The following is a 15,388-nucleotide window of genomic DNA, read 5'->3' on the forward strand; positions in this document are numbered from 1 at the left end:
AGCTGGCCCCTCACAGTTCTGGCCTCCTCCCTCCTCACCCTCTGTTATGCATCCTGCACCACGGCTTTTCTCACCAGATCCTGCCTCACCTCACTGCTTGCCCTTCCATGGCCTGCGCTTCCTTCCCTCCCATGACATCCTTGGCCACTCATCCTACCTCCGGAGCGCTGCAGTGAGTGCATGAAGGGAACTGGTACCATCAGGAAACAATTGGCACCACTCGAACCTCCAGTGTCAGCTAAGGAGAATCACGCTTTGTATTTCATTTTAAAAGTAACATTGGAGCTGTCATCGCAGCGAGGATAAATGAGAAAAGACTGGGTCATGGTTTCTTCCAGCTAAACAGAAAATACTAGAGACAAACATGGCAAGTGTTCCAACGAGGAAAAAATTAGCCTGCTCCTTCGGCAAAATTTTATAAACACTTTCCCCCCAAAAAATATGAAAAATGTCATTACCCTCTAATAAGCAGCCATGTGACTCCAGATATGCTGTTAAATAAAGCATTATAAAACTGGAAGAGATGTCAAATTAATCCAAAGTTAATCTTATCTATGGATCTTGGCCCCTAAATTAGATAAAAGAAATTTAATTTGCTGCATAAGTTATTAACAGTTTCAATTAAGACTGAAAGCAAAAACCCCCAAACTACATAGCAGCACACTTTCTTTTGGATGCTGAACTTACTGAAATTGTCTGACTTTACTAAAACTTTACCATCTTCTAGGACAAGTTGGTTTCAGAGAACAAATTATTTTTTTATTTTCTAATACAAGTCCTGGAGGAAACTACCACACAGGTTACACAGACCTTCTGGGGATACAGACAGACAGCTAAATAACGCCAAAGAAAGAGATGGGAAAAGAACATGTTTGTAATTCTGTCTAGAACTATAATGTATTACAGAAGAACAGAGGGTAGCAGCACAGGCGCTGTGTATCGAAGGACCCTGGGCTAGATGAGCTCTTGGGCTGACGCGACGCGGCTGTCTTCATCTTACGTTTTCACCCAAAACACGGCCTGTTTCTCTTGAGTTACTTTAGAATTTGTTTCAAAGAATTGGTAACAAAGAATTTGTTAACAAGCAACAAAAAGGAATAAAGAAAACTGCAGAAGGGGCAAAACAGAAATGGCACGGGGTTTCTGGTAAGAAAAAAGGGAGGAACTACATTTGCATTTGCTACCCCAGCAGAAAGAAACCAAACAGCATGCAAGAGAACCTGAAGATACAAACTATTGCTTATTGAAAGTATTTCAGGAAGGAAAATCATCATCGCCAACAAAGTCCAGGCAATTTAATTAGTTGGGTGGCACAGAAAACGGTGTAATAAATAATACTGTTATGCCTTTATTGAAATAATTCTCTCCCTCACCTAGGAAAACCTCAAAAACCCCCGAATTTCAAGCTCTCTGAAAAAGCATTACAGTAATAAAGGCAACTTCATGCTCCATGAGAGAGAGTTTGAGTCTTTTTATCAGAGTTTTGATCTGCTGCTTTGACGTCCCAGCCCAGAAGCATGCCCCAATACACACGTAGAAGCATAAAAATAGATTCCCAGCTGCGCATACTAATACCCATCTGCTCAAATGGTAATAGAGGAGGTCATTAAAACAAAAACCAAAAAACCTAGCATTTTTAACCTAGGAAGTATTGCAGTCTTTTACGTTATACCACATTCATTCCAAAAGAGGTGCTCCCAGGAGTAACAAGGCAGCAAGCCCACTTGTGTCCTAAAAAAATCATCTGAAGGGAATGTGGCCGCTGGGCTGCTGTCTCTGTTCATTTGCTTCACTCTACGAGAGATACAACCATACCAAGTTCCAAAAAAACTTCCCTTAGTGAGATTTATTTCAGGGAGGAACGTTTCCCTCCTGCTTCTTGTGTACAATTTTTGGAATATTTCAGCTGCGTCTCGGGGAAAAAGCGCGTTCTCTGAGCGAGCCTGTTTAGTTTTGGGAAGTGTTGAGTTGTCGACACGCCGAGGAGGAGATAATGGGGGGGTGTTTCCACATAATTACCTTTATTTGTTCTGATATGTGTTGTTATAATTGTATTACGACTGCCATGTGTGTCTTGGAACACCTCTCTGGGCTGGGGGGGTGTCTGAGGGGAGCCGGGGGGGGGGCCTCAGACACCCCCCCAGCCCCCCTTAAACCCCCCAACCGGGCTGAAGCAGGTGGGAGGGATGAGGAAGGAGTAGCCGAAGGGACAGGAGTTTCCCCGAGCGCTTCCCGGCACTGACAGCGGGCGGAGGGAGGGCGGGAGGTAGCGGGCCGGGCCCCCCCCACCTCCCCAGCCCCGCTATTAGTACCGGCCCTCGGCGGAGCTCGCCTCAGTGCGGAGCCGTCGCGGTCACCCACCGTCTCTCAGCACCATGCAAGGGCTCAGCGCCGCGCCGCCCGCCGCCTTCCTCTTCTTCTTCTTCCTCCTCCTCAGCTCGTTGTTGCTGCTACCGGCGGCCGCGGCACCGAACGCCGAGCGGGAACTGAACCCCAGCAGCCGCCTGGCAGCGGGGGCGGCGAGGGTGGCATTGCATCACCTCAACTTCCAGACGGCGTCCCCCGGAGCGCTGCAGGCGCTGGGGCAGGTCCGCAAGGCCGCGCTGAAGGTAGGGGGGAAACCAGAGGGGTATCGGGGTGGCTCTGGTGTGGGGAAAAGTATAATTAATAATAATTATTATAATAAGAGTAGGGCAGTGGTGGGGAACTGAGCCGCCCTGAGGGTAGCGCGGCCCTGCACTGGACAGCAGGCACCTTCCCGCCTCCCTCAGGACACTGCTGTCCCTTCCCTCAGGGAGCCGGGGGCAGCCGGGTCCCCTCAGAGGGCAGTGGGGATGCGCCTCGAAAGGTCATTAACTTATTCACGGTTTAAATATCCCCCAAATCCAAGCCCAGCACCCTGTATGTTGGTCGAGGTTGCGACTTGGAATCAGAAGCAGCGTAGCATAGATGAGGGAAAGAGGAAACCGAGGCACGTGGCGGGCACATGATGGAAAGAAAATAGTTTGATAAGTAAACCTTTTCAGCAGAATTGCTTCTGGAGCAACCATCATCTTTGTGCAAGTAGGGAAGGAAAGGCTTTGGCTTTCTACCTCTGGAGACCAAGAGCTACAACTAAAGGCGATGCAGTTCCCATCAGAAAATATCCCTTTATCTTCCAAAAAACAAGTCAAACTGAGGTGACAGAAAGGGGCGGGAGTCCTAGACAGAGGCAGCAATGAGGGCAAGGCTTTCACAGCCCAGAGAGCTGGTCAGGGATGCTGGAGGCGGTGGCCAGGGCACGGCCGGCGTGCCTGCGCCATGCCTGCCTCCGTTCCACAGCCTGCCCCCACCGTCAGGGCCCCACCGCTGCCTGCAAGCACCGCCACTCAGCCCTCCTCTTCCTCGGGCCACAGCTTTGCGTTGGTTTTACAGCTCACTCAGGTTTTGAAAGTAAAAGAACAGGCAAAAACTTTTAGGGAACGTTTGTCCAAGGCTGTAGGTCCTGGGAGGAAAGCACTACCTTCCTGGAGAGCTGAGGAGGGTCTGAGCTATCACAGTGGATGGGATTTAAAACCAGACCTCTCATCTAGTCTTTCTCTTCAGCCTAGTGCTGGGCAGCTCCCTAAAACGATGGCTGGTTATTTTGGATTCCCAGTGTGAAGTGCCACATACAGCACTGGATTCCATGAGATTCTTTTCATGGCTCTGGCATCTGAAAAGGAAATCTTACAACATCTGTCCTTCAGCATCTGCACAGCTCGCTCAATCCAGGCCCTCGCTAACACCGAGAATAAGATGGTGTAGTGTAAAATGTTCCCTTTTGAGAACAAAGTTCCAAGCCAGCCTAAAATGTTTAGGATGTACTACTGCAGTCCTTACAACATTGAACTTAAGCCTCAGTCTTCCACATACATCCCAGTTGGCAGTGTTTCCAAAACAATTTGAAGCCTGTTTGAGCTGCACACAACATTTAACAGACCAGAATAATTTCCAATTAAATTTGATGAAACACAAGCTACTGCATAAAAATTCAGAATTTGTGTATTACTTTGCGTAGCGTAAGGCTGAAAGATAGTGTTATTCACGCTACCGGTCTGGAAATGCAAACATGATGTCCTGCTGTAGATCTATCTGAGACCATGGCCTTTAGGTAACTCACTGTTCTCATCATCATTCCCAAAATCATCAGTAAACATGTAGTTTTAAGAGGTGCTGAGGATGGGGATTTCATTCTTCCTATGAAATTGCTGCAGATATCTATGACAAATTTGCTATTTGTTTTCCTTTCAAAACCTAGAAGTGTTTATTTTGTATTTACTAGGTAGTATGCTTATGCATATATTTACATATACAAATGCTTGTGCCTCTTTTAAGAACGAGAACATGGCCTCTGGGAGCAGCGTGCCCTGCTAGAAGCAGTGCACTGATCTTGTAAAGAGACATATCAGAAGTAAAAGGTTGGTGCAGATCCTCTTTCCAGCCCCAGTGTAACTGAGTATTTGCGAGGTAGTTTTGGTTGTGGGGAGGGGATTTTTTCCACTATCAGCCACCCGCCTTGTAATATAGGAAGGAAAAAAACTGGTTCATTATAGAGAAGTGAAATGCCTCATTATTTCCTCACAGTACTTGGTGCTGTAGGAGCTTGCTGTAACCCCTTTCTGCAGTTTATTTCCCCTTTTTCTTTGCCTGCTTTGTGAAAACAAGAGGAGAAATGTACTAGACACTGTTACTTCCTTCTTTCCTGTCCCCCACTGTAAAAAAAATGAAAAGAATTTCCTGGAAGGAATGTGCTATATTATGTGAATGCAAGAGATGGAAATGTTGGGGTCCGGGGTTTTTTTTTTGTTGGTCATTTTTTTGGTTTTTTTTTTTATTTTTTTTTTTTTCAAGAAGGCTAGTATATTACTGGTAGTAATATACTGATTAATATATTATTTGATCTAGTAAAAATAGGATAATTTTATTATGGAATTTAATCATGAACTTTGTATTTAGAAAGTAACATTATTAGCCCACTAGCCAATGAAACTGTGGTAATTAGAAACAGGACTGGAGACAGTCACCAGTATGGTAACTCTGTTAGATGTGAAGGATTTCTCAAGTTCAGATAAAATGAGACTTTGGTGTTTTTCTCTCCTTGCAACAAAAGCAGAGATAAGGCAAACACAGAATAATTCCTACCTTGCCATTGGCTGCAGTTTTCATTTTGTTGTCCCTTCTCACTGATGTGGGGTTTTTTTTAAGGGAGTATCTTCTAGGAAACAGCAGCATGCATCTCATGGAATCGTTGACAGCTGCGTTTTAAAATACATTTTTGAGAAGAGAAGCATTAGTGTGTGCCAGCTGAAGAAGATCCTAGAATTCAAGAGAGAAACTTTCAAAACACTGATGTAGCAGTCTCCCATACCAAGCTGTCCTGGAAATCATAACTGAGCAGTAGGTAGGTGAACCAGGAGGTGAAGTCTAAAGGTAAAGCTAGGTAATCTTTTGGCTAAACTGCAACATTTGCTTAAATTGGACTACAAAATACAATTTTACAGATGGATATTTCTCTTCACAAGCTCATCTCGACACAAAACAGGTCCTAATACTAGAGGCCAGTTAAAAGATTTTGACTTATTTCCAACAGTCAGGACCCCACATTAGGGCACAGAAGGTAAAATCAGTGTCAGGGTAGGTAAATCGTGTGAGGAAAGCTAGATACAGAGAGGTAAACAGCCACTTCTGCAGGCTTTTCCCTGCTGCCCGGGGCAGCCTGAGAGCTCACCTGGCTGCTTGTGGATCGGACACCTCCACCACACATTCAGAAGCCACAGGCCACCTGAGCTGGCTTGCAGGGCCTGTGGCAGGGCTGCGAAGTGGGAATCCCCCTGGGCAAGCCCCCAAAGGACACAACTCTCTCTCCGTGCTTAGTGATCAGGCCAGCCCTCTCTGATCCAGCGACCGAAAACTGATCCCAGGGAAGAAATGCCAGAGGGGAAACACACAGGAGAAGAGAGGGAAACCTGCAGCAAGGGGTGAGAGAGGGATCATCCCTTTCCGTGCCAGTGGGCAGTTAGAGCTGTATAAACCAATTGCGAAACTACCTCCTTCAGGACCTGGAATGAAACTGCTCTTAAATTACTATTCTGGCCTTTACAGTACTAAAGATCTGTCATGGAAGATGCATTAATTTTGAGCCCAGAAATAAAACAATCTCGTGACCCAGATATTCAGTGGAAAAATGAATTACTCACTTGTTTTCTTCTTTTGGATGCTTTTTCAGCCAGCCATCACTGTGTGATGTCAAATATTCCTGAGTTCTTATTTAACTCACACTCTGTGATGGTTTACAGTGATGCATTTTTGGGATGATAGTGGAAAATAATAGTGGAAATGAAAGTGATGTTTTTCTTAGAAACTAGAAATACTTTTGTAAAAGTTAAAATGGTTTCATGCCAACTGTACCTTCTCCCTCTCCCTGGTAAGATCAAAGAAGCTCTCTGGTGTGCGTAGCCAGATTGAGTACGTATTTTAGCTCTCTAGCGCCACTTGAAAGCTTTCTAGGTGAGTAGGACTGCTATGGTGGAGTTCTTGCAAATGAAGAGAGAGTATCTACTTCAAAAACCACATAAGCACAGAATTATGTATTCTTTTTAAACTGTGTGTTTACCAAGTCATTATTCACAAAGCTTTTCTATATCCTTCTGTTGAGAAGAATCAGAGACTGAATAATAAGTTTATGATAAGACCCAATGGATTTTGTTTTCTTCATTAGTGCTCAATATCAAGCAAATGCAATGAAACTGCTGAGATATTTTGTCAGAATCTGATCACTAACTCTTCTTAAAGTTACCACAGCTATAAAAATGGTTTTTAATTTAGCAGAGAGAATGCGTGACACCAATGCAAGAGCAAATAATACTGGAAGAAAAGCTGAATGTATTTTAAATGACTGAATAGGCTGCACAGAAAAGATCTGGCTTAACTATGAAAGAGCTTCCATTGCAGACATTAAGACCCTGATGCTGTAACTGGGATTGTGCAGTCGGGCTGCTGTACTTGAGGAAAAGGTTCAGCAGGAAACCCCATCCACTATCAGGAGTTAAACCAGCACCAAGTTTCCTCTGCTTCAGAAGTACGATAGTACAACTGACTTTATTTCAGGTTCTCTCATCTGTGGTACTGATGACAAGGAATAACCCTAGGTCACTGTGCTTAAAAAAATACCCATACTTGATCAAATGAGGAATGTTAGAAATTATAGTGGTAACATTCCTTGGGTATCTTTACAGTAACGAGAAACTTAGACCTAATTGCAGTGATTATCATGAGAGATTAGACCCTTCCTTTAGCTCCACAAATTACTGACTCTTGTAAACTTGCATTACAGAAAGCCAGTTTTTACCATTTTGCTACACCAAGAGTGTCTGCTTGTGTCATAATCTGTCATTTTGAGGAGAAGATTTTAGCCAATACACAAACGGGGGCAGGAGAGAAGGGGAGAAATGAGGAGGCAGAGAAGAGATATCAAAGTCCGAACTAATCCTCTCTCCATTCCCTTCACGGTGTCAACTGGGTCCAGCTCCAGACTTGCGCCATTGTAAAGCTTCAAGAGGGGATTTCATGACAGCAGAGCAAGTGACTAATTTGCCCTCTTATCTGCAGTGTGTAACTCTGTGTATGTACTAAAGGCAGGTGCTGGGCTGATGGCCTTGCCCTGGGAATGAAACTTTGCTAACACTATACAATTAATGGCTTCCTGGAAGAAAGGGTGATGGGAACACAAAGGCTCAAGTTTAGGTAAATAAAACACGTGCACGTTTGCTTTGGGCTCTAATCTTCAAAATTATGCAAACAGCCAGAATTCCTCTCCTGTTTATCTGAAGAGTATTGTACTTCAAAAACAAATAAGACTAACAAATAAGTGTTGTTGCTGGAATACAGTAATGTGACTTAAATGTACTTTAAGTACTTAGATGTGCTTTAAGCTTGCATTTTGCAGTAAAATGCATTTTCTACATACTGGCTCACACATGTCCCCGTGTAACAATATATCCTACAGCAGTAGCAAACAGAAGCAAGAAGAGGTTTATGAGAAGGGAGAATGCCTCTCAGTAAACCAGCTAACACGTGCAAAAGGAATGAACTTTCAGAGAGAGAAGTGGCCTGGCTGGTATATCAGAAAGCTTGTCTAATAAATCACAGTATAGCATATAAAAAGACTTTATTTTCTTTCATTTATTTCTAGCTGATTTAACCAAAGGAAAGGCTTGGAAACATATACCAAATGGATCAACGACACAAAATGCCACTGTACAAGCAATCGGTTGAAGAAATATAACATTTTCCACACTATTTGTTACTTGGACTCCCCACTCAAAAGTAAATATAGAAATTTCAAATGTGAATATAAAAGTTGGTAGGAAAATAAGGGCCAGACTAATGAAGTAAAGAGCAGATAATGCAAATACTTTGTATTGGGCTTTGCTCTTATGTTTCTCTATATGAGACACTGATCCTGTTTTAGAGTAATTAGTATTTTGCACAGCCAACATTAAAAGCTAGTTTCTGTTTCAGCATGCTTGGGGCTGGGACAGTCTGCGATATCCCACCCCAAAAATACAATTTGTTAACTGAACCATTTCTGTCAGCAACAGGGGAAAAAAAAAAACCCAAAACAAACTGAAAAAAACCCACATCCAAGAAAATTACCTATTTCAAAGGTGTGCGTTTCTAAGGCTTTTCTGATGTTTTGTGTTACAAGAGGTGCTACTGGCTGCTTCCCATCAGCAAGGAGTCTTATTTTTCCTTAACAAGCAGGATCTCGGATAGTTGATTGGGCAACTTAATAACTGGTATATTCAGGGCAAAACAGAGCAGGCAGATCAAAATCCTGCTCTGCCCTGCTATGCAGCAAAATTATTCTCTTTGCAGTCACAATAGAAAAAAACGGAGAGGTTAGCATCCCTAAGATTAAATTAGCCTGCGTAATTGCTGTTCAGCTGTGAATCAGTCAGGAAGATTTGATTCATTTGTATATTCAAGGACACTCTGACAGCCTGTACAAAAAATACCTCCTTGGAAGCTGAACACTGATTTGTAATTTTATTATTTTCAAAGTTACTCAGTATCAATCTGTCCTGCGAAGGACTTTTTGAACTGCATTTTTCTTCTTGCAGCTCTCTGTGAGGAAAGGCTTCAAAACATCCCTTAATAGAAAGGTTATTTATTGTTGTTGTTAAGACCCTTTGCATTTGCTGCTAGGATCATCTCATCTGACCAATTTCCTGATGCTACAGTGCTACCCTGAGGTAGCCAGGGCATCCCTGTGTTCCTGCCTCTGCGCTTATGGCAACACCTCCGGGAGTTAGAGCATGTAAGGTTATACTTAACTGATGGCTGAATCCTTCTTTCTTCCAGAACATCCCAGGCTCTGGTCACAAGTACTACCTGCAGTTCACTACTGAAGACTACAAAAGCGGGGTGAGTTTATGGTCCACCATGTTTCTTCTACCAGTGTGCATTAAATGAAGTTCGACATCCCTAAAACTGGGTATATTTAAGTGCTGTCATAAGTGGATCTTTCACAATGGACTTACCTTTATGCTTCTCCCTGCCTTCCAGCGTGAGGCACAGTTTGCTCACAGCATCACCCAAGTATCTCCCCTAAGCTGTCCTCCGCCTCCGCTGGCGTCCAAGCGGTCAGAGCACCGTAACTACCTGCTTTGCTCAGCGCCTGCAGAGATTCTCTTGCTTAAGTCACATCAGGCCATCAAGCACCCGAGTGAAACTCTGCGATGGCCCAAACGCAGTGGGACAGTACAGCCCTCGCGATCCAACTGTAGCTCCTGCTGCATCCACCCACCAAAATGAGAATAAAGAGCTGACAGTTGTGTGCTCTTTTTAATTAGAACCCCTCCATTCATTCTGTCAGACAGTTGTCATTAGCAGTTTTACTGTAAGCATCTGCTTTTCCATTACACACATATTGTATGAAATTCAGATTAGTTTCAGAATTTAATATGAAACATTAGATTATTTTTCTTTCAAGGCTGAAGTATCATACAATGAAATTCCCTGTTATCAGTTAGTGTTATTTCTTAAGAACTCTCAAACATATTTTGAGGATGACTTGGTGCACTTCTGCTATGTTTTAATTGAAAACTTCTGTTAAATCACTTTAGCCTTCTGGTTTTAACCTATTTATGTTTCTGGGGAAAAAAAAAAAATCCATCTAAAGACTGTCTTGACCCCTGTACAGCTTCATACAAAGCATCGTATAAAGACACATACATACTCCCTATGTATGCTTCACATGTTAATCCCAAGAGCTTTTTTAAGAATGTGTTGCTGGTAAATAAAATCCTGATGAAAAATAACAGTTTTCAATTCTACCTTTATAGGAAAATGCCGGGAGCTGCATCGCTACAGTCTTGTATCCGAAGAAAAAGTCTCCGCCTGTTGTCAATATCAAGTGCATGCAAACCAAAGACCAGAAGCAGATCCAAGAAGAGGACAACAGACTTTACCAAAAAATAAGGCACCAAACCAAACCAATAATGGGAAACAATATTCCAGGTAGATTCCTCCAAATAACCAATTGTATTTCATTTTATCTCAAAGAGTCTGGGCACTTTTAAGAACACAAGCAAATGTACATGCGTTTTAAAAAGCAGACTATTTACAGTAGCACTCTAAAACCATAGGGCTAACTATCCAAACAATTCCACCTTGCCAGCAGTTCTTGGGGAGAAAAAAAACCTGCTGTGTTTTAGCAACAATGGTAGCCAACACAACGTTGTGATGGTGTTTTGGATTTAAAACCAAGCCTATGCAATTTTATATTCAAGTAAATGCAAAACATCCTCACATAGTAACAACTGCCTTAACCCCCACACCTTCCCCAGCTGAGGGTGGGAATTCACAGGGGATGACTAACAGAATTTTTCCACCCTGGAAACAGAGCGCCCCAGTCCCGCTTTTCCTCCTGGCTAGCTAAGGACCTCCACTATCATGGATCTTGGGGTTCTCTCCTCCTTGCAGAGACCCTGGGAATAAATAGCGTCTCTTGGCAATTTCAGTTCTGTCACGGTTTCGTACTTTTACTGTGACTGCAGGTCTAGCATCCTTCTTCTCCCTGTTCAAGACCGTAACACATCTGAGGGAAGAGTCTTCCCAGGAAGAGTGCTATGCCAAGCAAAAGCATTCCGTGGTTTGTTGGGGTTTTTTTCTGCTGAACAGCCAGAATGAATCATTTTTACATGACACTCTCTCTCCCTTGCAGACAGCTATGGCAATATTGAACCTGCCCTGGAGCCAGCATGGGCTTTGGCTGTTGCTGGCAGCAGCTACATAATGTGGGAAAAGTCAACAGAGAACGTGGGTTACTTCATGGCACAAGTCAAGTCCGTGAAGCAGTGGGTAAGCCAAGTGGGACGTACACGTCCGCGTTACAGAAGCTACATCTACCAAGCAGCAGAGAATACAACAGCCGTCAACAGCTCACAGTCTCTGCAATGGCTGCGATTCTCCCAAAATCCCAGTCGATTCTCCATACAAACATCTCCATCTCTGGACAAGTATTTTGTCCAGATTTTGGTGGAAAAATTTTACTCATTTGCACAAAATTTGGTTTGCCTTGTTGACTTCTGCAGGTTTAATCAGGAGATTCGAGCATAGGGTCCTGCAGTTCATCAGCCCCATGCTAAGTCGCTCCTAGTACTCTGCCCTCCTAGCAAAGCCTGACGGTAGCATCAGTCTAGTACCTGACATACACTCTCTGGGGAACATACCTTACACCCACGGCACACAGAGTAGGAGTTCCCCGAGCTTTGTTTCCATCAGTCATCTGTGATCGATAGGCAGCGTTCATTTTTTACTCCCAAGGTATTTAGAATGAGATTTCTCTGAAGGAGAGATTAATAGTCAGGTAAGATTCTCAAATTTACTTGGGGGTTAACTCAATTAATTAGCATCTGAGTCAGCCTAGTTTCATGTCAGAGAATGCTCAGACCACAGAGCCACGCTGCAGTTCATGCCTTCCAAGTTTTTATGCAGGAAATGCTCCTAATTCTCCGTCACTCCACATACAAAACTCGTCTTACTCCAGCCAACAGCCACAGCCCTCTCGAGCCCTTTCATCTCACCCCCTAAGCAAGCTAAATGCCGTCAAGTAAATCAGGGTAGACTCGAAACTTCCACAATCTAACTTGTGTTCTTGATCTTTTTTTTCTCCCTCTTTGATACACGTCCAGATAAGGAAAGATGATTTTATTGAGTTCGACTACACTGTCCTACTCCATGAAATTCCAACACAGGTAAGAAAGCGTATGCGTATAATACCTACTTTCATCAACAGACAAGCAGTATAAAGATGCTAAAAGATGTGTATTTTTTTTACATCTGTTCTCCAGGAAATTATTTCATGCCACATGCGCCTCACTTGGCTTCCTGGCCACCCTCTGAAAGTGAAATACTTCTGTGCTTCAGAGAACCAGGGGCTCGAAGACAGCTCTGGAATGGAATCCGGATCAGCTGCTGGGATTTTACAGGAAACGGGAGCAAATTTTTAAGAGAGACTGTCAGCTTTATGTATTTGTATAAAATGAGAAAATCCTTGTGTTAATAGACCTGGAGTTGGGGTAACTTTTCTATACAAGTCGCACAGCAGTGAATTTGAATGCTTTCACTACTCTGCTTTGTTCCAAAATTAATTCCTCCGATTTCTTAAACTGCAAGACTCACGTGTTCTAGAGTTCTACCTAAAACCTTTGCTACTACATATATACCCAGCTAAACACACACAAGTTGATTTTCTGTCACTAACTTTACTGTTACTTGGAGTAACATAGTTTGTAAACAAAGTTTAATATATTTGGATAAAAACCTTGAGAAAAGTATTAATCTGTCACTAAGAAATATTTGTCTACTAATTTTTTTGTTTCGTTTTTTGGGCTAGATCCATGCTGATTTTTTTAACTTACGTCTCCAATAAACCAAATACCATTACGCAGGGTCGAGGTTGGGTTTTGTTTCATGATGCTGCTGTTTGACCCCAACTTCCCATCTTCTCCCAGCGTCTGGCCTTTACAGGACACGGACGAGCGTGGGCAGCGAGACGTCTCCCCACAAAGCCCGAGAGAAGCCAGTAACCAGCATCTGCGCAGCCCGAGTCCCGCCGACGCGCCACCATGCCCTGCAGTCTGAGCTGACACAAAAAGTTTCTTCTCTCATTATTTGTGAAGGCAACTTGGAAAATATTGATGTAAGGAAAACATGTTTTCTTGTCTCCCCACATCTGTCACCAGTCCAGAATGCTTTGTCAGACAGGAATTGAGGATGCTGTCCTCGTCTGTTTGTGGTACGACAGAGTTCTCGCTGTTTACCTGGAAGGGAAACAGACCTGCAGGGACAGGAAGGCTCTGAGCAGACGGATTTTCACATTTGGGGTGGTGAGGGAACGGCCCACTGCCAGAGTACCCCGTCAAACAGCTCACACTAACGACTGCCATGTCTTGTACCCGGCCGGACACAACACAGCCCTACTGCAAGAACGCTTTTATCCTTTCTCACCAAATTCTCCCTTTGGGCTGACAGCAGACCCACCGTCCTGCCCTTGGTCTCTCAGATTGCACCACACCGCCTCGAGCTCACCTTTTTTTTCCCCCCGTTAGCCAGATTTCCGCCGGGTTAAATGCACCCTGTATCAGTAGCACACCTTCCTTAGGAACACAAGTGGTGGATGCTCGCTGCCTGCTGGCATGGGTACGTTCTTTGGAACCCGTGGTATATCGCGCTATCAGTGATCGGTAACGGTGATTAAGGTAAAAGCTTTCACCGGGGGATATTCAGGCCGGGTGATCTGTTAACCCCCCACATTCAGACATTTTATACCAGTTGTTAAGAGTCTGATACGCTTGTACTGCCTGAAGCTTTTTATATTGGCACATAATAAGCGTTACAATAAATTCAGTGAAGCAGCATTTCACACTCTTGGTGTCTTCTTTTGTGCTGGTAACACACTTCTCATCACCAAAAGCATGAAATAAGAGCGTATAATGCAACCTTTTCTTAGAGAAACTGGGGATGAAAATACTTTTTGGAATTAAACCAAGAAAAAGGTCTGGATTTGCACTTTGAGGCTCCACGTTAGCAATGCATTTAACCACAAGTGTAGTTTCCTTACCTTGTTTTTGTCGCTGCTCTCCAGACCTAGAACAGAGGATTGGGCACCTCCAAGTCGCCAGATCTGCATAACTTTAACTACTAATAACCAACGTCAACTTATATGAGTTAAGAAACCGCATGGTAACTTCTGGACAAAGTAGCAAACCTGTTGGAATTCAAAGGCAAAATTTTAACCACCTTCTTTAGGGTCAAGATTTCAGTCAGTGGATCGGAACCTACAATTAGACAGTTTTTACTCAAGCAAAATTCTTGGTGACATCAATGTAGACATTATCCGAGTCGAGGCTCAGATGGGTTCACGGGGAATTCTAAAACACCCACGCAGAGCCTGTTTGTAAGCTGCACAGACAAGAGGAATAGCTCTCTTCCATCTTTGCGCTAGGAAGAGTTCAACCAAGTCAGATAACCAACGAGTGCCATCTCAAATTTGATTAAAGGGAAAAAAACCCACCACCACGCATGAAGAAACAGAACCCAGGGCACCCCCAAATCAGGCTCTGGCCAGTGCTGCTGTCCTTCCCCCACAGCCACCCACAGATCCTCTCCCTCACGCTGCAGCTCGGCAGACCCCGTCGCACCCCGGCCGTCCCCGCGCCGAGCTACCCGAGGCCGAGCTCTCGGTGCCTGCGCTGCATTTGCGGAGAACTGGCACGCGTCTGGCAGAACCTATCGGCCAGGAATTCACAGCATGGCCGGCCTCTTATAAGTATAATATAAAAGCCATAAATATAAATAAAGTAACAGCTGCCCCATTTCTTTCATGCATTCATACTGCTTTTATAAGACGCCTTTGGATTTTGGTACATGTGCTGTATTTGCTTGTTTAAGAAAATCTCCGAATGTCAGAGAACCTGCAAGGCTTTTCCTGAAATGAGTTCCAGTTATTTTGTATTTTCACAAAAACAAAGCTCTGAACGTAAGGGAATCAAGAAGGATTTGGCCCAAAGCAACATCATCCCCACATACCACATTATGCCTGTGTTCAGCACTAAGCGCCCCTGACAAATCTCTGACACCGTTACTTTTTTCAAGGTTCAAACAGGTAATTTTCACCGTGGAGGCTGAGGAGAAGCAGCCCGGCCACTGCAGTCCTGTCTGCGTCTGGTAAACATCGGCCGCGATCCCATGCCAGAAACATTGCTGGTTTTGAACTGGAACTTCATTCCCTGTTTACTGGAAGTCTGCGAAAATGTTGTTAAGCTGAGTAGGTCAGGAAGCAAGAGCATGCAAAGCAAAT

At 43.9% G+C, this 15,388-nt stretch overlaps 1 protein-coding gene across 1 annotated transcript; it reads left to right on the plus strand.

Annotated features, from left to right (window-relative positions):
* Window positions 1-2,201: 2,201 nt before the first annotated feature.
* On the plus strand, window positions 2,202-13,946 carry LOC129209812 (ovocalyxin-32-like). Its single transcript, XM_054834794.1, has 6 exons — window positions 2,202-2,609; window positions 9,385-9,447; window positions 10,368-10,542; window positions 11,249-11,385; window positions 12,219-12,281; window positions 12,378-13,946. The coding sequence occupies exons 1-6, from the start codon at window positions 2,376-2,378 to the stop codon at window positions 12,534-12,536; spliced, it is 831 nt and encodes a 276-aa protein (XP_054690769.1). The 5' UTR covers window positions 2,202-2,375; the 3' UTR covers window positions 12,537-13,946.
* Window positions 13,947-15,388: the final 1,442 nt, after the last annotated feature.

Source organism: Grus americana, chromosome 9 (genome assembly GCF_028858705.1).
Source record: "Grus americana isolate bGruAme1 chromosome 9, bGruAme1.mat, whole genome shotgun sequence".
NCBI lineage: Eukaryota > Metazoa > Chordata > Aves > Gruiformes > Gruidae > Grus > Grus americana.

Coding starts and splice junctions, on each gene's coding strand:
- LOC129209812 (XM_054834794.1), top strand. CDS start 2,376: ATGCAAGGGCTCAGCGCCGCGCCGCCCGCCGCCTTCCTCTTCTTCTTC. Junction 2,610..9,384: donor TCCGCAAGGCCGCGCTGAAG/GTAGGGGGGAAA, acceptor TCTTTCTTCCAG/AACATCCCAGGCTCTGGTCA. Junction 12,282..12,377: donor TCCATGAAATTCCAACACAG/GTAAGAAAGCGT, acceptor TCTGTTCTCCAG/GAAATTATTTCATGCCACAT.